The sequence below is a fragment of the Calidris pugnax genome, unplaced genomic scaffold, assembly GCF_001431845.1.
Source record: "Calidris pugnax isolate Ruff unplaced genomic scaffold, ASM143184v1 scaffold20, whole genome shotgun sequence".
Taxonomy (NCBI): domain Eukaryota; kingdom Metazoa; phylum Chordata; class Aves; order Charadriiformes; family Scolopacidae; genus Calidris; species Calidris pugnax.
The window spans coordinates 14,500,751-14,524,039 of record NW_015094510.1 but is presented as its reverse complement, the minus strand read 5'-3'; the positions used below and the strand labels follow the sequence as shown (position 1 = coordinate 14,524,039).

General features: G+C 42.5%; 1 protein-coding gene across 1 annotated transcript; it reads left to right on the top strand.

Moving 5' to 3' along the window:
• The first annotated feature begins 1,964 nt into the window (after positions 1-1,964).
• Positions 1,965-20,849, top strand: CPB2 (carboxypeptidase B2 (plasma)). Its single transcript, XM_014965815.1, has 11 exons — positions 1,965-2,095; positions 6,266-6,341; positions 8,875-8,999; positions 9,091-9,199; positions 9,724-9,825; positions 10,400-10,504; positions 13,084-13,200; positions 14,780-14,870; positions 18,357-18,559; positions 20,376-20,460; positions 20,586-20,849. Exons 1-11 carry the CDS (start codon positions 2,025-2,027, stop codon positions 20,768-20,770), a joined length of 1,269 nt encoding a protein of 422 aa, XP_014821301.1. The 5' UTR covers positions 1,965-2,024; the 3' UTR covers positions 20,771-20,849.
• The last annotated feature ends 2,440 nt before the right edge of the window (positions 20,850-23,289 follow it).

Genomic DNA, 23,289 nt, shown 5'->3' with positions numbered 1-23,289 from the left:
GACACAGAGAAATATGATCATTTTCCTTCCTTTATTATCACTAATCTCACTCTGTCGGCTTTTCAATCTCCTCTGTTACACCTATCTTAGGAGATCCAATTTTTCTTTAAAATCAATCTGTGCATAAGACAGTTCCAGATGAAAGTTTTCCTGGATGACCAAGTTTTTTCTCCTGTATTTTATCCTCTGTTGGCACCTTCCTTTGCCTATGTAAGGGAAGAGCATCTGAACCATCAGTTTAAAAATCAACCCCTGTGGCAGAACCCTGCCCACTGCCCTTGCCAGGAATGACCTCGGTACCTTACCAGAACTTCCTATTTGTTTGAACAACATCTAGAAAAGATAACACAGAAACTATAAAATCTAGGTACGGTGTCAGTTGCCTGTGTATTTTCAGAGACATTCACAGCAGAGTGCTCACTGGGGAGCGTGATTCACCTCTGCTGACTTTAGCTGTCCAAAACGTAGCTATCTGGCCTCTTAGGGCAGGTCTGCCCTCCTAAATGAAAAAAGAGCCAAGACCAAATTTGAGCTCTGAAGCCCTGATTGCCTGCCTAACTGGAGCACTGGCTCTGGTCTGGACCACTCCAGAGCTGTTTCAGAGGAGGTTGGTGGATGCAACCAAGTCCATGTTACGTAATCTTAGCTCCAGGGCTTGCTCCCAGGGATTTTTCACCCAGTTGTATAGCTGTAAGCCTCAGCTACACCTATAGCACCAAATAATTTAGTTCCCCCAAACACTCCTAGGTCTTGGCTCCCTGGTGTCCCCATTGCACATGTGTTGATTCACTCCTCAGTCCTCTTCCGGAATGAAGTCCCCTTGGAATAAAACCATGTTGTGTTTCTGGGGTCCACTCACCTGAAAAACCATTTATATCAGATGGCATGGATGAAACTGCCCCGGGTTTGGTTCCCTCATTCTGCACCTATACGACATGCTCAGCCAAGGGCTAACATCAAGGCAGGTCTGAATCTGGACGTGTAAATGAGAAGTTCGCCTCCACATAAGGCTGCCATTGGGGTGTTCTCTAACCAGTGCCATGCCTTGAACTGCTATGTTGGTGCATAGAAGAAGAAGACTTGAACCATCTACTAATCCTGTTGTGTTTTAGCCAAGTTGGATTTACCTTTCAAGTACAGAACACATATGGAGATCATTTATTCTGGACATGTCAAATTCATTCAGCTTTTCAGCATGCTTTGCCTGGACAACCATGGATAGAAATATGGGAGGAAAATCTTAGGGCATACAAAAATTAATAATGAAGAGATGAAGAGTCACTGGTACTTTTTCTTGAAAAGCTAACCCAGCATGACATGTGGAAAATATATGGATGTGAGAACATCAGAGAAAAGCAACACAACATGGAGCAACACAAACAATCTGAAATCCTTGACTGGATTGAGTATTAAACAAGGAGGTAGAGGCCAGCTGCAGAAGATGGAGACCTAGTCAACGTGCTCCATTCTGAACTGGAAGAATGGCCCTCAGTAGCAAGAGTATCATGTACTGCTTGCTCCTTGTTTTCTCTGCTAGCAAACGCCAGCAAAAGAAGCCTTCCTGCTTTGGATTTTTTCATTTGGAATTAATAACCTCATTCCCACTCGTCTCATCGAGCTTCACCCAGGCTGTGACATGGCATAGGAGTGCTGAATGCAGAGCATGCTGCTGCACCCCCATAAATATTAGAGGATCACGAAAACTTTGCACTTGGTGGTGCGCTTCTTCTGCCTGTGGTTTGTAGCCGTCATGAAATGACACGGAGGCTGAGATGACAAAGTGACTTGTCAATATGAAAATGTCCAAAATGTACCTTATCGTTTCGTGGATGAACGACACAACACGAGCAGGACCTCCCCAGGGAGCTCTGTCATATTGACTTACCCACCAGGAGCTTGGGGTTGAGGTGAGAGACAGTATTAAATTTTAACCACTCTTTAAATAACATTTTTGAAATCAATAATGTGGGTCCTGAACCTTTGGCTTTCCAACTGCATTTGGGTTCATTGTGGATGCCGCGAAGATGAAGTTTTACCTGTTCTTTTTTACCGTATTTATGTGGATTCAAGAGAAGCATGTCTTCACTCTTCCAAGGTAAATATCTGATGGTGCTACTGGGCTTGGTGTGTGGTCAGCAGTGTGGTAAGCAGGACAGGGAAAGTACTGAAGCAAAATAACTCCAAGTTGCATAAGAAAACATTTGACAAACGTTGACATTTATTTATTGCTCTTGTAATTGGATATGTGGTTCAATTTAACATATAGATGTTGGAGGAAATGAAATTATTCTAAGTCTTCTTTGCATCCATAAATCCTATGTTTTTAATCATATTAAAACTATTCTTTTCGGTCTAAGTGCAAATCAATTCTGTTCATTCAGTGCTTTTGAATGCCAATAAAGGGCATTCTGAAACTTAATGGGAAAAAATAATTTGCTTCATTTGCCTTAAAACAAGACCTTAAATGAATTACTTCTTGAGGTAGAGAGAGAAACCATTTCAGAAAGTGCTAACAATCTGTTTTCTTTCTAAAGCAGCTTTTATGATTGTTTTTCCAGTCATAAATCATTTTTGAATAACCATTTGGTATTTGCACAATGTTTCAGAAGCGGTTTTATTGTTACCTATCGATAAACTTCTGAAATGCCCTGAAACCAAATGCTTTGCTAAAACATGAGAACATATGTCAGAGAAGAAGACAGCCAAAGTGCTTTTATTTTCTACTCGTACAGCTGGTTTAAAAACCTGAAATGTTTTAATAGGTTTAATAGGAACTAAAAGGATAAGCCCCTCGTGGTGAATTAAGCAAGATGAACAACCTATAGGAACCACGATTAAACACAGCCGGCTCCCAGGACTGAAATACCTACACCAATAATAGTGAATTATGTCTCACAGCCCTTCTGTGACTCCGCACCACGGGCCAGCGGGCAGACCTGTGACAGGCAAACGCCTCTTGAGTTCATGCCTTAAAAAGAGGATCTTTCATCTCCGTTTGTGTTGCAATCGTGTTTTGTTGTGGATTGCTACGGTGGTGTGAGGGTTACAGTAGGGGGACAGTTAAACCCGATTTTTAGGTGAATTCAGTGGAGAAATATTGCTCTGTACTACCCCAAGGTTCATTTATTTCATGTTTAAATAAAACACCGAATATCTGACCCTTACGGAAGAATATGCCACTTCCCACTGGAAAGCATGAGTCTAACCCTCCCAGCCTGGGTTATGAAAATGGCTAAAAATAATGAGATTTTAAAGGTGATACATTATATCTGACTTTTTTCTTTTATTTGAGTGCTAGTGTTGGAGGATTTAATGCTTATGTATTAAAGCCTCCCTTTGCAAGGTTAAAGTGTGATTACTGCATTTGGGACTTCTAAGAAAAATACCAAACATTGTGAGACTTGTGAAAGAGCTGACAGCACCAGGAAGACACTTTGCTCACCTCTAGGGAAAGGGCAAGGCTGGAGGCTGTTGGAGAGCCAGCAAGGTGGGAAGAAAGAGAGCCCACAAGCAGATGAACAGCTTACATGGTCCAGGAGAACAGGAGAAGATGCTGGCAGCACTCCTCTAGTGACTCTACCTGCTGGAGGCAAGCAGGGAGGCCTCTCTTCTGGAGATGCTAGTCAGAAAGAGCATGCAAGGTTTAAATGGAGCCAGGCAGAGAGACACATCCATGCTCATGCCTTGTTTTTGTGGGTCTGTGTGATGTGTGCTGCTGACAGCCCTCCTAGTGACCAAGAAATGCAATGGAGAGGAGGGATGAAGAGACTGGTTTATGTCTATCTGTGAGATGGCAGCCAGGGCCCCTGGATTGGATTCATCTGACTATGTGGGATTTCTACACAGTTCTGTGTGGGAACAATTCCCCTTCACTTTCCTGTACAGCTAGTGGAGAAAAAATAAGTGCATTTAGGCTAGAGTTAATTCCAGTTTAGCACACACATCTAAATTAGTTCAGGTTAACTGGACCCTGAAAGTGCCTGTTTCTTTATTAAGAGAGTGACTAGCTCAGGTGAAGGTATCAAAACCATCTAAAATGAACTGCAATGCATCCCACTCACTCTGTCATAGCTGCAGGGTAAGACCTCAGCACTGCGGTGTGAGGGATGGCAGCTGGACTCATATTTACCCAGAAGTAAAAGGGAGAAGAAAAAGAGATGGGGAAGAGAATCTAGTGGGACCTTGGCAGAAAGTTGGAGGAGGGGAATGAGAGGGATCCTCCTAATGACAAGCTCAAAGAGCAACCAGGGAAGCAGAGGATGAGGACAGAAAGTGGAAAAAAAGAGGTGCATTCAAGATGAACATGTCCAGCTGTACCAGGGCAACAGGCAGGGCAAGGAAGCTCGGGGTGGAGAGTCGTTTCTGAGATTGGTATAAAAGCAACAATCAGAATCACAGAATCTTCTAGGTTGGAAGGGACCTTAAAGATCATCTTGTCCAACCGTCAACCTAACTGACAAAACCAGACACCCGCACAACAAACAAGAAGCATCACCGTCACTAAACCATACCTCCCAGCACTACATCAACCTGTCTTTTGAACCCCTCCAGGGATGGTGCCTCAACCACCTCCCTGGGCAGCACATTCCAATGTCTGATAACCTTTTCAGTGAAAAAATATTTCCTAATATCCAGCCTGAACCTCCCCTGGCGTAACTTGAGGCCATAAGAGCTTAGTCTGGGTGTTTTCTAACAGGAGTGGGGCAGGAGATGAGGGTGTAATGCCAAATTGAAGCAGAGGAACTGAGAAGCCCAACGACTACAATTTTGGCTGTTAATATTCCATGTTAAACATGACTACAAGAGCAAAGGCAAAACTTGGATCAGCTTCTTCAGTGTGTTCAGGTCCTACCACACCCAGCTGGAATATCTGTGCAACAAATGGTGGGGCACAAGTACATACCAGCTTCCTCATCATGGTACTCTCAGGCTATGGGAATTATAGGACAAAACCAGATGCAGCAGCCCTTTTCTGGTCTCTCCTGTGATTCCCCAGATATGAGAAGACAAATTCACTTTTAAAGTAGCCCCAAACACGTGCTTTAGAGTGCACTTGCCTAAAGAAATAGGCAAACTGCCAACCCTGCCTAACCCTGATTGCTTTTCGATGCTCTGTCAAACGACGGTGGGGGCAAAAACAGGGCTGGCATATTATTGGTTCTGCATGAGAAACAACAGTGATTGGAGTCTGGCTAAAAGTAGAAAAGATGAAGCACCTGGTTGCCAGGTTCTGTCAGGTCTCTGCTTGAAATCAGTCACAACAACGAGTTGTGCCAATCATGTTATGCGGCTTGAAAACACTAGTTTTGAGAGCCCTGCCTGATTTCTTCTCAACACTCTTTGCAGACAGGGACGGCGGGGACTTCCACAGTGCCTGGTTTATGCACTGCCACCAACTCCACACGATTAGAGGGACGAAAGCCACCCCAGCCCACAAATTTGATATAGGGGTCAGGTCCAACATTCCCCTGAGCCTCCTCCTTCTACACACATGAATTGTTTTAATTATCTACCCAATGCAATTTTGAACTACATAGCTTGTGGGGCATGACGATTAGGGCTGGATTTACAATGCAAAGTGGTATTTTTTCTTTCCAGAAAGTGAATTTCACTTCTGTTATCGATGGTGGGGTCAGGCATGGAGCAGCTGGGAAGGGCCATCTCATGTACAGCGTGTCTGGACCAAGGGTTTCAAGTAGATGGGGAACATAAGTTACCAGGTAAAGGAGAACAGTGGTATAGACCAAGTGAAACCATAGCTGGCAGAGGGACAGAAATGAGAAGATCAGCAAAACTGGACTGGAGTAGGAATGACAATGCTAGTAGCCTCTGCACATGTACAAAACATCATGCTTGGCTTTTGCAGGAGGCTGGGAGGGCTCATGTCTCTGCTGAAGAGTGAGTGAGACTAAGAAACTCAGGGGAGAACAGGAGAGCTGTCTGCCTGGTCCAGGCTGGTTTTCCACTGGTGCTGCTGCACGCTGGATTAGCCGGGGCTGGCAGCTCTTATGCTGGTGCCAGCTCCCAGGAGCAATGTCAGAGTCCAGCAAGTAGCTATTGGCTACCAAAGCCCTGCACCATCTCTTCCATGGATTTTACTGATTGGCAAAAGCAGAGGCTGGAGCAGGCCTCAGCATCTTCACTATTGAATCTTTGAGCTCTTGGCAGCCAAGCCAGGCAAGATGAGAAAGGTCAAGCCTGCTTCTCCACTTCTGTGTGACCTAAAGCAGTTCCTGTGCTTTACCCAAATACCCTTGTTTTTCAGGGACGAAGTTTTGTGGGCTCTCCCACAGACAGACGAACAGGTTGAAGCCCTTCAGAATTTACTGAACACCACTGAGGTAAACAGAACCCTCTGTCTCTCTGCTGTCTACACCAAATTCTTCCCCAAAGTGCACTAGTACTCCTTCCCCCATCAAAGGAAGATTTAGCCCATTTTAATTCATTTGTCATAATACAACTACTCAGCAAATGTTTGGTTTTCATTGCTCCACTACCTTCTGATTTACATGAGGAGACTTCTGCTTCCTAGTGTTACAGTAGTGCATTATATTAGAGCTCAGATTTCTGCAATAGATTTTGTATACTAAGACACTTCAAAAATTGGCAAAGCACCAACACACAGTAAGTAGAAACACTTTTTCTAGGGAACCTCAGCACTTCAGACCAATGCAATCTTGACCTCTATGACTTGCACAGTTTTGAAGATCAGGACTGGATTTTTGTGGTATTTTTCTTAAAGCACCATGTAGAAGATAAAAATCTCTTAAGCAATACTTTTTTTTTTTTTTTTTTCCCACTACTCCTATCTGTCACTAAGGAGGAGAATATTTAATTAAAATAAAGCATCTCTTCTTCTTCAAAAGCATTTTCTCAATCACAGTCTCAGTTTGAAGCCAATACTCAGCAATAAAGGTGTAACTATTCCCTCAACCAACATCATTTACAGAATGATCGAGGATGTGTCTCACAGAGAGCTTTTAACAGTGACTATGCCCAGTCTTCCTCTGTCTTACTTGGCTCCTATTCATTCTATGTCCACCCCAAAATCCTACCAGTCTTCTGCTGTCCCTCCTAGCATCTTCTGATCCTTCCCTTCAGTTCACACAAACCTCGATAACCTTCACATGACAACTCACATTTCCATCTCCTTTGCTGTACTAAAATAAATCTTCCCTCCTCCACTTTTCCTCTCCGCTGTCATTCTTCACCTTCTTGTGCATAGGAGCCCCAAGAAGCCGTGAAGAACAACTGCAGCACATTCAGTGCAGAGAGAGCATATGGTGCTTTCTACCAGGTCACTTACCTGAACATGCAAACCAAACATTTTTTAAGGGTCGTAAACTGGCCAGTTTCTTCCCATGGCTATAAATTGGGCAAGTTATAAGAAAAGAGAAAGGGAAAATGAAAGGGGAAGGGGAAGGAGAAGGGAAAAGGGGAGGAGAAGGGGAAGGGAAAAGGGAAGGAGAAGGGGAAGGGAAGACACCAACAAATTTTAATGGTTACAATCTAACAAAAAAGAAGCAATTGAAAATTAGCAAGCAAAAACCTAAACCAAAGGAAATGCTTTTGTTCTTACAGCACACACATTGCATGTAGCATCCATCAGAAAGAACCCAGATGCAGGAACACCTACAACAGAGTCTTATGTAGCTGCTCCTGGGGCAGTATTGACCATTGCTGATGGTAAAGAGACCAATTATCACATCTATTATCAAAGTTTCCCATTTACCCCCATTCATTGCTCCTCTGCCACCTCAGCTGTGTCAATCCAGAGTTCCTTAGTTTTCCTTACTCTCAATTCAAAGAATGCCTACTACACCAAAGAGAAACTGAATCTGAACTGGTGCTTGTCAGCGCAGACAGCAGGCAGGCCAGGGTGGAAGGGACCTCTGAGATCATCAAGTCCAACCAAAAATAAATAAATAAATAAATAAATAAATATCTCCAGGGGGCAAATGTTTTACCATTGACTGTTCCAAAGTCCTGATTAAAAGCATAGATGAGTTTTCTGTATGATTTTGCAAACACGTTCTCTCTGAGAAATGAGGTAAACAGCTGGCAGCTGATACATGGCTGGAAACATGGTGCCCTAAGTTGAATATAATATTCCTGGTGCAAGTGCACCAGAAAGGAAAAAAAATAAACCCTATTGTCTGGCAACTCCATGCTGAATGTCTTCTAAAACACATCCCAGAATTATGTGGACCTTTTTCACGTCGTAGATTCATGCCTAATTTTCTGCTTACTGTCACCCCTAGATCTTTTGGTATTATTGTTTCTAAAGTTTCAGTCTTTTACTGAACATGTGGGCTTCTAATTTTATTATTGTAAATGATTTAATTTTACCAAGAAGAATCTCATTTTCTTATTTCCCTCCCATTTCTAATCTCTTTATTGCTGCTTCAACTTGACTTATACTCAAACCCCTTCTGGCATTTATTTCCTCCCTGATCAAAGTCATCAGCAAATACAATAACTAAAAAGACTGGTCTGATCTTCATTAATTCTCCAAATACCCTCAGGGAAAATAACTCTCAGCAGACTTGAAAACATGAAACATAATAACCAGCTAAACGTATCTATTATACTAGAAATACTATCTCAGAAAAGGTTATGTTCCTGTCTTTGTTCTTGATTTATGAATTTATGTTCAGAAGTCATTATAAACATTTCTTAAATACACACGTTTCATTTCCAGGAGTAGCAGAATGCTATAACACAACCCCAGGAACTTTAAATTCCTTATTACAAGTGGTGTCTTGTATTGAAAACATATGCTTTGATTATTTTCAAAACTCTTATTAAATGCTGGTAAGAATGTTTTTTCTTTCCTCAGTAAAAAAATACAGAATGTTTTTTGAAACTTTGCAGGTCATTCTCTGGCAACCTGTTGCGGTTGAAAACATCAAGAAGGACAGAGAAGTCCATTTCTATGTCAGGGCATCCAGCATAAATAACACAAAAGCTCAGCTAAGGCAACTGACCATCCAATACAAGTACATATTTTTTCTTTGTTGTCATGAATGTTTCTCTAAAGCTGTTTGTCATTTATTTAACAGGATGTTGTGTTCTTTCTTTATTATTCAGAGTCTTGATAGGAGATGTTCAAGGGCTTATTGAAAAACAGGTTGTGAATGACACAGTCAACCCACGCAGATCTTCATCATATTATGAAAGCTACCATTCAATGAAAGAAGTAAGGTATTTTTGTTACAATCCACTGTAGATTCAAGGGGTGAAATGTGTCTCATGGTTGAGAATGTAGATAGAGAAAGAAATCATCAACAGGTAAATAATTACCATTGCATTCAGAGTTGTAATTACTATAATGCTTTCATAGAGAAGGAATGAAGCACCAGAAAATATCTCTCATACGTGTGTTGCTTCAAACTGCAATTCAAATGCAGCCAACACATAAGTGAAATGAAGTCAGAAAACATCACATAAATATTTAGAACATGAAATGGAGAATAATTTAACCAACTAGAATTAAAGAGGAATTTCAGAGGTATATCTGGACTGTTGTGACTGTATCTTACCCTTTTTTTTAAGAGACATTAGAGTCAGGCAATTGGTAAGTGTTCTGAATTGCTAGTTTGTCTTTCCTATCAGCTAAAGAGGAAAGATTTTGGGAGTAAGAATGAATTTCGGTCTAGACTGTTTTCAGGGGTGAAGGAAAACAATAGGGAGAAGATCTATTTACTAACTTCATCCTTGCAGATATATTATTGGATGGAAGAAGTAGTGAAAGCCCATTCTGACCTCCTCCAGAAAATACATATTGGATCATCATATGAAAAACGACCACTTTATGTTCTGAAGGTATGGCTGTGACTTACTGCAAAATCTTTCCAAGTACTAATGTAAGCAAGTGATGGGGTTTGGCCAGAACACATTCTTAAAACTGTACTTAAACACATACTTTAATAAAGTGTAAATTTTTGTCTTTTTAAAAAGTTTCCCAAGTTCTTCCAGTAAAGTGTGTTATGTTTGACAAAGGCATGTAACCACGTTAGGTTGCTTGCTGGGTCACAAAGAAGTTATCACAACTAGGCCTTCATCCAAAGGCATGAAATACTGGCACGGTGGACATCGTCCTCTGTTGACTGTGAAGCCAACCTAGTTTGTTGCCCTACATAGTTGGTCATCTCCCTTCTTGGCCTCAGGTCTTGCTGCAGTCTTGGTGCCTGTATTAGGAGCTTGCTGCAAGCAGTCTGAATATGGCTCTCTGACTGTATGGCAATGTAACTGGGAGCAGTATCCTGGCCCAGGACCAGTCCAAGCTCTCCCTGCAAGACCGATGCTGCTTCTTCCATCTTGGTTATGCTTTTCATTTCTGCTTTCATGTGGTACACTTCACAATGGCGACATTTTAATACAATTTTTCTTTTGTCAGCTTTCTAAAAGCCAGGAAAAATCCAAAAGTGCCATATGGATTGACTGTGGTATCCATGCTAGAGAATGGATTTCTCCTGCTTTTTGCCTGTGGTTCATAGGCCATGTGAGTAGATAATCTCATCTGATTACTGTTTTCAAAGCAAAGCAGAAAATCTTGATGCAATTTACCTTCTGTGTCCAATTGAGCTCTAAGGTCCATAGTTTTAATCCACATACTTCCAGAACACCAACACAGCAGATTTGTGCCTGAGATTTATATGTAGCAGTGAGTGTGTGTATGTGTATGTGTGTGTCAGTAGATGGAAGTATGCGTGTGAGAGAAAGAGAAAGTCATATGCATCAAACGCTTAGATGTATTCTCAAGTATGAAAGAAACTTTTTAAAGTATGTGCAGCACATTGAACAGAGAAGTTTACAATTATGAATTGTAACTTCAATGGGATTGGATGAGGGATGGAGAGGACATGCCAAGAAAAGCAAGCATTTGGTAATCTACTAGGGCTATGTCTATACCACCACATGGATCCAAGGAATGATCCTGGCTCCTGGTCACGTAGAACATGGTGGCTCATGCCCATATTAGTCCAGCTGGCACTGCCTGGAGTAGATCAGAGGACACCCAGAGTGAGCTCAAGCTGTCCTACAACCCTTAGTTCTTCCCTACATGCCTTCCTAGAGCGAGTTACCCCACACTTGCCTGTGCCAGGCATGGCATAGCTCCACACCAGTACGCACACCAACAACCTCTACTTAGCACTTGCTGTGATGTATCACCTGCTGAGTGCCTGCTGCTACCGCTCCTCCACCTCCTGCATTTTCTACTTGTACTCACGCTTTTCTTCTGGATCTGCCTCATTCAGAGAATGAGGCTACACAAGACATCTTCTGAAGGCACCATTCCTGCTAGAGACACCACCATTTCAGACCTCCAGACCACGATCAACAACTGCCAGACACACACATAGTACCAGTTCATGGAAATGAGTAAATCACTGATGGGATGAGACTTGTGTGATGGGCTTAGCCTAACCAACCTTGATGTGCAGCCACTGGCTGATGGTCACACCTGATCTTTAATATCTTTAATATCTACACTGCTCAGGATAGTGAGTAAAAGTACGCCAAAAGATACCTCATCCGTCGTTTGCATCCAGATCTTAACATACATTGCCTCAGTCTTTTTTAATTTAAGGCATCTCTGCTCAACTCCTCACGCTGAGCTGTTTGCCCAACTCAGTATGGACCGGGAAAAGGCTCCTAAGGCCTTTCTGACCCAGACAAGGTTGCCCAGCTTGCTCAGTTAATGTCCTGAGATATTATTCATTGTTACTTTTTCACAAAAGCAAAGCTCACAGTAAAAATAAACTAGATGGGATTGAGACTTCACAATCATCAGTACTGTAGCCAGAGCAACAACACGGATGAGTCTTTGAAACATTAATTATGGTTTGTCTGGATGGACCTAAATAACTATGGTGGTAATAATAATAATAATGTGTTTATTTCTGTCCTCAGTCACAACTACAAAGCCTCAATGACTATAACATTTGAAAGGAGAATGCAGGGGTTAGGGACAGATACGGCTGAATGTACTTTGTGACCCACTGAAAATCTCAGCCTTCAAGGCTCCTGTGGAGAGAAATGCATTTGCCCTTTCATGCTGCTCCAAATAATTACCAGCTGTGCCGTCACTTTGCCAGTGACATGTCCCTGCAGCATTTTTCAGAACTAACAAGCTGAACATTTAGGTTCTCCATCCTCTTGATCTAATTTACATGTTTTAAATTCAAATTTTATTTCTCTATTACTTCATGATGTAACATTTGAAAATTTGACATTAATATACATCTGCACACACACATCAAAATCAATAGCTCAGTCTTGCAAATCCTAAGCATTCTTTATAATGTTTCCACTCTTTATAATTTAATTTTCTTGCTAGATTGTAATAAGATTGACATTCTTCATTTAAGTTAGAGAAAGTCCATTGCCTGAGGAAAACTAGGATGGATTTAAAATGAATGAAGGTGGTTTAAGTAAGGTATAAAGGAAAAAGAAATGATTGAAGACTTGGTCTATTCTAATAGTAACAAAACCATTTATCTAAGTTAAAATTTATCCCTGTGTGGTGGACCAACAACCAGGTTAGGAATGACTAAAGGCTCCAAAATAGGCTGTGAGGAACAATTAGCGATATACTTCTTACTGGCTCTTTGCATACAAATGCACTGAACTCATAATGCAGCCAGGAGAAATAACGTTATGTACAGCAACCATTTGAAACGCTATTGTTATTTTTGTGATCGCTTTATTTTACACTATTTTTGTGGCATTTTGGGTGGGAGGGAGGGTTCATATTATTTCTATAAGTGGCAAAAGTACAAAACCTTCCTATGAATAGGCTTCGACTCTCTCTCATGACCGCCCGTTACCATTAAAGGACTGGAGTGTACCTGATTGACTGTAGCAGTTCAATTCCTACCCTCTCCCCGGTGCTTCTATCCAAAGAGCCACCTTCCTATTTAGGGATTTCTGTGACACGATGCACCTCTGTTGGGAGCCAGACTGATCTGATAAGTGCACGGTTATTTTAAAAACACCATCAGATGCCTTTCTAGGAAGGTAAAAAAACCCCAAACACTATTATGAATGTTTTTAATAAGTTTCCCCTGTGCTTTATAGGCAATCCATGTGCGTGAGAGAGACCAGGCCATGACGACGCTTCTGGAGCACTTTGATTTCTACGTCATGCCTGTGATGAATGTGGACGGCTACGAGTACACGTGGAGCCACCCCTCTGTACGTACAGCTTTTTTGACAGACTGTGCAACATACTGATATGCTATTTATGGGAACTATCGGTGTGCATGCTTTGGGTGTAATTTCCATCCAGGAACTGCACGCCCCAAACTCTTGATGTATGCTTGAGATTTCTGTATCTTTTAAACCACAACAAATACTGCCACTAATTAGCATTTGACCCTCAGCACCTTCCTGTCTTCCGAGCTGCTGGAAATGCATTTGAAAATGACAGAATCTCATCCCAGGGTATTAATACTTCCAGATGACAGAATCACAGAATCACATGGGGTTGGAAGGCACCTCTGGAGATCATCTACTCCAACCCTCCTGCCAAAGCAGGTTCACCTAGAGCAGGTTGCACAGGAACGTGTCCAGGCGGGTTCTGAATGTCTCCAGAGAAGGAGACTCCACCACCTCCCTGGGCAGCCTGTTCCAGGGCTCTGCCACCCTCAAAGTAAAGAAGTTCCTCCTCATGTTTAGATGGAACTTCTTATGTTCGAGTTTGTGCTCTTGTCCTGTCACTGGGAACCACTGAACTAAACCTGGACCCTTCTTCTTGACACCCACCCTTTAAGTCTTTATAGGTGTTGGTCAGATCCCCCCTCAGTCTTCTCTTCTCCAGACTAAAAAGACCCAGATCCCTCAGCCTTTCCTCTAAGAGAGATGTTCTAGGCCCCCAATAATCTTCATAGCCCTTTGCTGTACCCTCTCCAGCAGTTTCCTGTCCTTCTTGAACTGGGGAGCCCAGAACTGGACACAGTACTCCTGATAGGGCCTCAGCAGGGTAGAGGGACAGGATAACCTCCCTGGACCTGCTGGCCACACTTTCTTGGTGCACGCCAGGATGCCAGGGAACACCTGTGTTTGCTTTCTGCAGCAAGGTTACAAATAAGGCACAATTCTGTACGAGCTGAATGGTGTGCTACATCAGATAGAGCACGGCCAACAATCCACTTCTTCCTCCCTCAAGGTACCCCCATTCTCTGAGAACTTTGTGTTCCAGATAAATGAAAGTACAACAGTAATCTTTTGCCCAGGATTTTATTTATTGGTTGGAAATTCTGAGTCACTGAGATGGTTCTTTGATTTTTAGACCCCTCACTCAAGTTTAAGAAAAATAATAAATATTCTTCACTCTTTTACTCATTTGATTTTCAACCCAGCTTGGCTCACATTGGGATTGTTACACATATACATCTCAGCAGAGCTCTGCACACCAAATTTCCAATTTTTCACATGCTGTCAGCAATGTCTACAGAAAGGCTGGACTTTTAAACTCCTAAAACTCACATACCTGGCCAAACAGTGTGTCTGCTCCTCTCCTTCCATGGTCCAAACCCTTTGAAATCAAACCACATGTGACCACCTCTTATCCTACCCAACATTTCCTTTTTGTCATCCAGCCTTGCTGACAATCAGACTGCGGTTTTATAATCTTTCTTGAACTTTTGCTTCTTCGTTGGCATGTGACCTGTAGAGGTAAAAGCTGGAAGTCACATTTAACTAACAAGTGAAACGGTGTTACTGTTTTTCTCAGCTTTTTCTCTGAACATGGCTTGTGTGTCTCTTTCCATAGAATCGGCTGTGGAGAAAGAGCCGCTCATCGCACGGTAACAGCCGGTGCATCGGTACTGACATGAACAGGAATTTTGATGCACGCTGGTGTGGTATGACGTCATTTCCTTCCTGTTGTACTCCTGCCTCAATTTTAGCCTTTAAAAGTCTTAATTTAGGATACATTTTCATTTACCATTTCACAATGTTGATACAAAAACAAATGCAGCTGAGTAAGTTTTATGAACCAGTGAACAATTCCCCAACTTGAGACGCTTTTTGTTGTGACATAGGATTATTTTCCCCAGATACCACAAGAGGGACTTACCTCTTCCCAGCATGGTGACAAGAGAGAGGGGGACCAGGACCCTGGATCCTGTCCCTTGTGTTAACCCATGACACACTGGGCACAGGCTGGGGGGTGGATGGAGGAAAGAGGTGGTCCATGCCATGCCACCCAATGCCAAACTGAGTGGTTGCACCACTCAGTGGAGCAGATGCTCCACTGTCTTGTATGAACTGATTACCTCAGGCATCTTTCAGTAATGCCTGCCTGACCAAGATTTCTTGGCTCTCAGTGTTTGTTGTCAAGGCTATATCACGTTTACTTACCCACAGGCACATTAGTACTTGACAGGTTTTTAATAGTCTGCAGGGTAGCTGTCTTAAAATTTACTCTATCGATCAGATCTGGCTTCACTCAGTACTGACATTAACATCCAGTATGACTTTCAGTCATTTCAGTCCATTGTTAAACTGGGAATAAAAATGTTTTTTTACCATCCATGGCAATTATATGGAGAAAACCACATTTTGTCAGGCACAAAATCATGAAGATGGGGAACAAATACATAGATTTCAAAGTGATATTCAGAATAAATATGTCATCAAAACAGAACTTGGAGAAGCCCGAAGAAATAACAGCAAAATCCCTATGTTATACAGATCCTAGTTTCAGGAAAAGGTTATGTAATATACTGCATTTAACTTGTCAAGCACTTTTGGTGGTGAACAACTTCTGAAGTGGAGAAATGATTCATCTTGACAAAGAGCAGAAGAACACAGGGAGATCAGAAAGTATTCTCTAAAGAAGTCTTCGGACAAAACATACACCTTACACACAGGGCAAAAGCAGAACATCTTATTTTAGCAACTAGGGAAACATTCATGCTGTTTTCAGCCATGCTATGCTCCTCTCTGAGACATGGTTGAAAACATAGAAGACAGAAGCCTCATCAACTTGCAGGGTCATCAGAGAGAAAAAAACCTATTTGTACAGAAAAACCTAAGCAACAAACTCAGGTGCTTACAATAACTTAAGCAGATGTCTGCAAGGACGTCTCCCTAGGTTTCTACTCCTTTCAGTTATACAGTCAGTAAAACGCTGAAAAACAAAATTCTGGTTTTCTCAATTAGCATAAAAATATTGCTTCTACTGAATCAGATACATCTTTGCTTAGCAATTGATGGCAATGGTTGAACAGATTTGATCTAGAATATATTAAGTGCAGAATCTCCATTATTGCTGTAGCTGTGAAAAACACTAGGAGCTCAACAGGATGCTCAGAAGAACCAAGCTGGACTTTTATCGCTTTATAATAATGGTGTATTATTATTAGCTGTGTCAATTGAATACAATAACAGAATAGTGTTTATGGGAAATGACCACAAATTCATGGGTACCTACAATTTAATCTTTACTCACCTACTTTTAAACAAATAAAAGTTCTTGTCAGGGGTGCCAAATGCTCAGACTTTCATTAGCTTCAGATTTGCTTGTGAATACACTTTGTTCCACTGCAAAACTCCAGGGTTTACATCTATGCATTTAATCAGAGCTGTCCTGCCACATTTATCTGTTCTTCCTCTTCAACTGCTCAGATAACAACTTTATGAACAGGTTGAAAGTCCTCATGCTTTTATGAAAAGCAAAATATACTAAATGCATTGATACATTACACTTTCTTATACTGTGAAAAAGCAAAATTACTCCACTAAAACCAATGCACTTGCTCTGTGGAACTAAATTTGACTGGAACACGGTTTCACCCATGTTTTCCATACTTTTTAGCTGGTTGTTCTCAGTATGACCAAGGATGTAGGAAAGCAGACAGAACGTTAATCCAAGACTGCCAGCAAACAGATTTTTCACTGCCTTGTTCCTTGGACAGTTACTCACTCCTGCACAAAACAGAACAACGTAAAATTTAACATTCCCATTTTGCCACTTTTGCATGATTTTGCCAGGAATTGTTTGTATTTTCATGTACACAAATTTTCATGGACTGTCTGCAAAATTCTCCTTAATTCAGTAACAGTAAGAACTATACATGCATCCCAGAACATAAAATTTGTCACAGCCCTCTCTGCCCCAGTACCCTTGTTTTTGACCTCCCAGCCTGCACCTCCCAGGCTCAGTATCTGTCAGCACTTCCCCCCCCACAGCCTTCTCTCTTCACTATATTATTTCTGCTGCTTCTTTTGTGTCATACAAGGATGTAGGTAACCTGAGGATTTATTTTCATCAACTGATATTATAAAGGGGCTTGCAGTATCTGTGGAATGGTTGAATGCGTGAAAATACAGGTTAATTCTCAACATCAACATCCAGGTACCACTGTACCACTTAGTCTTTCTGTCTATCATAACTACATTTCACCCAAATACACCTGTAGAGAGCGTTGCAACTTTTAATTAACTAAAACACACATATATCAAAATTCTTAAGTGTTTTTGGGGTCCAGATATGCTCCCTATTACTTTGTGGCATGCTATAGATCTTCCCTAGATATCACTGGCACCAGAAGATGTTTCCTTCTCTCCTGTATCATATGGTAAGAGCTTGCATTGCTTCCACAGGGCTGCTACTCTGCAGATGGAATTGGCATTACTGGTTTTTGGAAGGACAGCTATTAAAGTGTCCCAGTGCCCAGGGAGGAAGAAAGTCTTCTGGGTGTTAAAGTACTCCGTGAGCTTTATTCCTGCACAGGATTTTAACATAAAATGTCCATTTAAACTACCAATAGTAGCGAGGGGATAATTTACAAAATTCATTAAAATACAAAGAGCTAACAATTAACACTAAAGATCCTGGCTGCTTCCAGAAAGTTATTTAGTCTTATTCTGAAGATAGCAAAAATGGTGAATGCTAGTTGTCTTCTTGGTAACTTGTTCTAGTGACTAGTTTTTCTCACTCTTAAAAACCTTCATTTTGATTTGTGCTTCTTCAACTTCCAGTTGGCAGTTTGCTATCCACTGAGATTACGTAATCACTTAAAACTGCCTTTTTCGTCTAGCACTTTCAGATTTTAAGAAGGGGGTCTCACAGTCCTTTTCTTGATTAAATGAAGCATATTCATCCTCTAAGACTTCTTATCCAGTCTTTCAATATTCTTTTTCCTTCACAATCTCCAATTATTTTCAAGGGTAGAGTAGGTGAGAAATCCGAGAAGGCTCACACTGATTTCTACAAGCACAACAGTTCTTTCCATCGCACGGTGGAGTCCACGATTTCTTGTGTATTAGCATCATACTCTGCTCTTTCAGAAATGCAGAAGGGAAGAAGTGAGGGTGTAACACTGTGTGCTCTTTTGTCACAGGGGAAGGAGCATCTTCCTATGAATGTCACGAGATATACTGTGGACCCTACCCAGAGTCTGAGCCTGAAGTGAAAGCAGTGGCTCGCTTTGTCAGAGATCACAAAGACACCATTAAAGCCTACATAACCATGCACTCTTACTCCCAGATGGTTTTGTTTCCATATTCTTACACTAAGGAGAAAAGCAAAGACCATGATGAGCTGGTAAGTCTTCCCATCTCTTTAAGTTTCACATTTATTTCAGAACTTCTTACCCTGCTTAGTGAGGCTTGTATTGAGGGAGTCACAGTGCCCTGAAGCTCAAGAACTGGGAAACAAGATATTCTCCTAATGTTCTTCAGAACTTAAAGAAGTCTGGGCTGATCTAGCCCATCAAGCGTCTTCTGACGACTAGGGAAAAACAAAAGTAGTTATTCTAGATTGACAGCACATCATCAACATCTGATACTTTGAAGCTGCTGCTTAAAGAGCGGTGTGTTGTTTTTTCTGGACACCTTGAAAAGAAATTTGTGCAAATTGCTGATGATGTTGTATAGTTTACACAAACTTCAAAAGTACTTGGGTGTGCAACTGAAAAATAGCCTCCATATACCTAAGCAATATGGTATTCTGGTGGACACTTACTATTTTTATTAAAGTGTTTTGCTAGGGATACGAATTTAAAATGATCCTAATGGTAGAAAACATATCCTGCTTATGTAGAATTTTACATTCTTGAGCCACCAAATCACATGGTAAAAACTCCCCTAGAAGACAGGCAGAGTTCAAAACAGAAAAAGCAGCAGCTACTTTTTCCCACTGACCAGAAAGCTCTGGATTTATCTGCATGAGGAAATAATATGCAGGCTAAAATGGGATTTGCTAACACCGAGTAATTAAGCCCTAAGAGTATGTGGACAGCTTTGTAATATTTTTCTTATGTAAAGACATCAAGTCCCCTTGAGCAAGGCATTCCCTTTTCTGCACTTCCTGGCCCATTTTTGGCGTTTCCTAAGCTCCAAGTGCTGAGGCAATGAATTATTTTATTTGCAGCGAGGGCTCCGGCCTAGCAGTTAGAAAGGAGCAGAAGTGATGTGAAGGGGGCCAGAGAGGAGGTTTGCAGGCTTTGGGATTTGCCATATGGGAAGATGGCGCATGCCTGAGGTGGACAGGTCTTTTCATACGTTAGGTGGCATAAAGCCAGGCAGTGAGGGGGTTCATAAAGATACAGGATTGATGTTTGCACACACTGCTGTCATTTTTACTGCTTTCCAACCACATGCATCTCCCACGTCACTTAACATATTAACTTTTTTAAAAACGTGTTTTTAAAAAAAACAAAAACCATTTCATTTTTAAAAAATAAAGGCTGTATAGATAAGAGGACTGCAAAAAGTACACAGTTAAAGCATTGGGAGAATCCTACTTTGTTAGGCAAAATCCCAGACTGTTTAATATATTTTCATTGGTAATTAGTGCCACTATGTTCAGAAGAAGAAATGAAAAAAAATCCAGTGATGACAGTAGGGAACAAACTAAACCCAAACGACATACATTCTTAAGCCATCTCAGTTACTGCTTAATTTCCTGAAACTGCATTAAAAAAAATGCAGCTGTGAGTGACTCCTTCCTTGTAAAGCAGAAAGACGTGCGCTAATTCTGGGCATTTACATCTTCATGGCTTAACAGTAGAATTTACTCAATGAAAATCCTTTTCTGCTGTTTTTGTCAATGCTACGTGAATCAAGAGTGACTTAAATATTGTGGCAGAAAAGGAAAAATATGAGACAAATGGGAACAAATGGTTTGATGACAGTTCGCTGCCTGAAGTGGGTGGTAAGGTCCCATCTGTATTTTTTTATCTAGCTACAGCATAGGGATATGCTAAAATTTTAACCACAGTCTTGGGGTTTTCTAGAGCCTTTTAGAAGAGTATTCAACTAATGCAAGATCCAAAGCACAGTGTAAATAAATCCTACCTGCATAAATATTAACTATTATCACAAGGCTATAAAGATAATGATGTTTTATTTAATTTCAGGAAAGTCTGGCAAAGAAAGCAGCTAAAGCTATAAAGAGGACAACAAGGAAAACCTATAAACCTGGTCCTGGTGCACAAACAATTTGTAAGTATGAATTTTACCACAACAGACATGGTAGCATAACCTTGCTAGCATCAGAAGACAGCTTTTGAACAGAAAACTGAAGCTGTTTTCCCATAACCGTTACCTCTTTTCCCTTCCTCACATAGATTTAGCTCCTGGAGGGTCAGACGACTGGGCTTACGATCTTGGAATTAAATATTCTTTTACCATTGAGCTTCGGGACACGGGAACTTACGGATTTTTGCTTCCTCCTCAAGAAATTAAACCAACTTGCTTAGAAGCACTTTCTGCTGTCAAAGAGATAGCTCAACACGTTCTTCAAAGCTTGTGATGTTGAATATAATTTATTCCAGCATTACTGAATTTACTTAACTCAAATAATAATAAAAAGGCTTGCTGCTTTATTAAAATTATTTATATATAGGCCAAAAAAAAGCACGACTCCACCCCCTGTACTTCATTTTAGAATACACTGGGTTTTTTCAAACACACTAATATACCTACAATGGTAGTTCAGTGCAGTACATATATATGTATAGTGCACACTATAAGGGGAGAACAGCACAGATAATCTTATACCCCTCTAAATGGTGACAGCTCCAGGTGATGGGGCATCCAACAGGCCTCTGACTGACATGCTGCATGCTGGGCAAGACCACATCCATAGGAGAGATTCCCTTATTTTGGTTATTCAAGCTACTATAGGATTTTCTTACAGGAGAACCATCCTATTGATCATTTCTACCATCAAACAGAAAGGGTGTTCACATGAGAACTTCAGATAAAGGCAAGGACAGACAGGTGGCCAAACCACTGATACTAAGTGGGAGCTGCCCTCAGGCTCCTCTGCTGCAATTAGCTGGCTACATTTATTTATCCTACAGCCATGGGTTTGTGCAGCACAACATAGGCCTGAAGGCCAAGCTGCACATGCGGCGCAGCACAGGGTCTACTCAGGTACACCTGGATCACCAACTCCTCCACATACAACTGTCTCCTGGTCAGGACCAATACAAGTCTAAAGACAAGCTGTCATCGTGCTGGCACGCTCATTAAATGTGAGAATGTCACCGAAGATGAGACCCAGACAGAGACGCTCGCTAGAGGGACAGGATGCCACCTAGAGGGACCTGCAGAGGCTTGGGGAGTGGGCCCTTCCGAAACTCATGAAGTTCAACAAGGTCAAGTGCAGGCTGCTGTACCTGGATTGGGGAAACCTACCAAGCTGAGGGATGAAGGAATTGAGAGCAGCCCTGCTGAAAAGAACTTGAGGGTGCTCATGAATGAAAAACTCAACATGAGCCGTCAATGTGCGCCTGCAGCCCAGAAGGACAACTGTATCCTGGGCTGCATCAAAAGAAGTGTGGCCATCAGGTTGAGGGAGGTGATTCTGCTCTGCCCCTGCCCCCCGGCTCTGCTCTGGTGAGACCCCACCTGGAGTACTGTGTCCAGCTCTGGAGCCCTCAGCACAGGAAACACATGGCCCTGCTAGAACAAGTCCAGAGGAGGGGCAAGGAGATGATAAGTCGGCTGGAGCACCTCTCCTATGAGGACAGGCTGAGAGAGCTGGGGTTATTCAGCCTGGAGAAGAGAAGGTGCTGGGGGAGCCAGCCTTCCAGTACTTAAAGAGGGCTTATAAGAATGATAGACATTTTTATACCAAGGCCTGTAGTGACAGGGCAAGGAGCAACAGTTTTAAACAAAAAGTGGGAAGATTTAGACTAGATATAAGGAAGAAATTTGTTACAATGAGGGTGGTGAAACACTGGACATGTCGCCCAGAGAGGTGGTAGTTGTGCCATCGCTGGAAGTGTTCTGGGTCAGGCTGGACTGGCTTCTAAGCAATCTGATCTCGTTGAAGATGTCCCTGCTCATTGCAGGGGGTGTTGGACTAGATGACCTTTGAAGGCCTCTTCCAACCCAAACCATTCTTGAATCATAGAATGATTCACCTACAGTGGGTGGTTCTTCATTCTCACAGCCCCTGCCTTTGCCTTCTGAGACCTGGGCAGTGTGGTTAGAGACCTTGCCAGGGAAGACTGAGGCAAAAAAATCGAGTACCTCAGCCTCCTCTATATCCTGGGTCACCAGGTGTCCTGTTTCCTTCCAGAGAGGGCCTGTATCTTCCCTCGTCTTCCTTTTATCACTAACATACTTATAGGATTTAATTCTGCCTGGGCTTCAGCTTGCCTCATGCGGTGCCTGGCTGCTGGGTCGGTTTCTCTGCATATTCCCTCCAGGCTATCTGTCCTTGCTACCACCCTCTGTAAGCCTCCTTGTGGCTCTTGAGCCTGCAGGAGCTCCTTGTTCATCCATGGAGGCCTCCTGGTGCTTTCACCTGACTTCTTTGTTAAGATACACAGCTCCTGAGCTTGGAGGAGGCAATCCTTGAATACTACCCAGCTTCCTTGTGCCCCTCTCTCCCCTCCAGTGCTTTATTCCACAGAACCCTACCAAACAGACGCCTCACGAGGCCAAATTCCGTAATTCTTTTTTTACACCTCGGCCGCACCGTTCATCATCCCCACAGCCCCCGTCGGCCCAGGCCGAGAAACGGGACTGACAAACCCACGGAGCCGGGGAAAAGCCCCAGAGCTGCCGAGGGCCGCCACCACCCCCGCCCGCTACCGGCGGGGCCGAGGCCCCTTAAAGAGGTAGGGCGGGTGCCCGCCGGTTTCCGCCGACAGAGCAGTTAGGCCTCCCCCGCCCCACCTCCCTCCCTCCCACAACATGGCGGCGCTTCCGCCCGGCCCGCCTCCTACGTCATCACCGGCGCGGCGGGCGGCGCGAGGGGCCGCCGGGAAGGGGCGCGCGCGGCGGCTTGAGCGGCGGTGGCGGCCGTTACCCAGC

What these genes read in the sequence shown, in the direction of transcription:
- CPB2 (XM_014965815.1), top strand. Translation starts at nt 2,025, where the DNA reads ATGAAGTTTTACCTGTTCTTTTTTACCGTATTTATGTGGATTCAAGAG. An exon ending in GCTACCATTCAATGAAAGAA is followed by an intron (nt 9,200 to 9,723) that starts GTAAGGTATTTT and finishes TCATCCTTGCAG; the next exon opens with ATATATTATTGGATGGAAGA. An exon ending in GCAAAGACCATGATGAGCTG is followed by an intron (nt 18,560 to 20,375) that starts GTAAGTCTTCCC and finishes ATTTAATTTCAG; the next exon opens with GAAAGTCTGGCAAAGAAAGC.